Source organism: Echinops telfairi, unplaced genomic scaffold (assembly GCF_000313985.2).
Source record: "Echinops telfairi isolate 266 unplaced genomic scaffold, ASM31398v2 ScPeMD7_7459;HRSCAF=8497, whole genome shotgun sequence".
NCBI lineage: Eukaryota > Metazoa > Chordata > Mammalia > Afrosoricida > Tenrecidae > Echinops > Echinops telfairi.
Window position 1 is genome coordinate 6,518,986 of NW_022111359.1, and position 1,234 is coordinate 6,520,219.

The 1,234-nt window shown below is 65.2% G+C and overlaps 1 protein-coding gene across 1 annotated transcript in view; it reads left to right on the forward strand.

The window, feature by feature from the left end:
- Nucleotides 1-1,234, forward strand: part of ACSBG2 (acyl-CoA synthetase bubblegum family member 2) — a 50,050-nt gene that overhangs the window by 44,726 nt on the left and 4,090 nt on the right. The window contains exons 11-13 of the mRNA XM_004714243.3: nucleotides 40-273; nucleotides 606-823; nucleotides 1,029-1,168. Of these exons, the coding sequence (XP_004714300.2) occupies nucleotides 40-273; nucleotides 606-823; nucleotides 1,029-1,168 (592 nt within the window). The remainder of the gene's footprint in view (nucleotides 1-39; nucleotides 274-605; nucleotides 824-1,028; nucleotides 1,169-1,234) is intronic.

Consider the following 1,234-nt stretch of genomic DNA (forward strand, 5'->3'; position numbering starts at 1 on the left):
GGCAGGGCTCTGGGGCCGTTGACCCGCTGGTCTCTGCAGGGTATCCGACTTGCCCATGAGCTACCGCGTGGCCAAGGCCCTGGTATTCAACAAGGTGCGAGTCGCCCTGGGCCTGGACCGTTGCCGGCTCTTCATCAGCGGGGCAGCCCCCCTCACGCAGGACACGGCCGAGTTCTTCCTCAGCCTGGACATCCCCGTCTTCGAGCTGTACGGCATGAGCGAGAGCTCGGGCCCACACACCATGTGCAGCTCGGAGAACTACCGAGTCCTCAGGTGCCTGCCCAAACCCCGCTGAGCCACTGGGGCTGGGGGGCGGGACTGGCCCGGCCCCATTCCGACTCGGGCGTTCTGTGCAGAGGGCATCCCCATCTGGGCACCGGTGGGGGCGCAGACAGCCTTGACTTCTTTTTTTTGGGGGGCGGGGGTTGGCGAGGAGCTTTGAACTGCCCTCCTGGCCACTAGCAAACCCCGTGCCTGAGCCACCGGGGCTCCTGGCACACAGGGCTGGGAGCTGGCTATGGTTCACAGCAGGGACCTGGGTGGGTGGGTGGTGGGGCGGGGTGGTGGCAGGGACCTGATGCCACGTCCCTACGGTACCCTTGCAGTTGTGGGAAGATCTTAAGCGGCTGCAAGAATATGTTGTACAAGCAGAACAAAGAGGGCATCGGCGAGGTCTGCTTCTGGGGCCGGCACGTCTTCATGGGCTACCTGGACAGGGTGGACAGTACCATGGAGGCCATCGACGAGGAGGGCTGGCTGCACTCGGGGGACCTGGGCCGCATGGACAAGCAGAACTTCCTCTACATCACTGGACGCATCAAAGGTCTGGGGCTGGCTGGGAGTGGGGCGGGGCGGGGGGGTGGGGGGAAGCTTCCTGTGTGCCCCAATCGTGCCCCCTCACCAGAAACCCTGGCCCACATGCCATAGCAATGCCACCCCAGCCAGCATCTGTCCATCTGTCTGTCTGTGGGCGGGGGTGGGGCTGCTGCCCTGGGACCCCTTCCTGGCTGAGCCCCGTCTCCTCCCAGAGCTGCTCATCACTGCCGGCGGCGAGAACGTGCCTCCAGTCCCCATTGAGAACCTGGTCAAGGAGAAGATCCCCATCATTAGCAACGCCATGCTGGTGGGGGACAGGGCCAAGTTCCTGAGCATCCTGCTGACGCTGAAGGTGACCCCGGGGCTCTGCCTGGGGGCCTCACGCGGTCTCGCACACCCTCCTGGGGCCCCAGCCTGG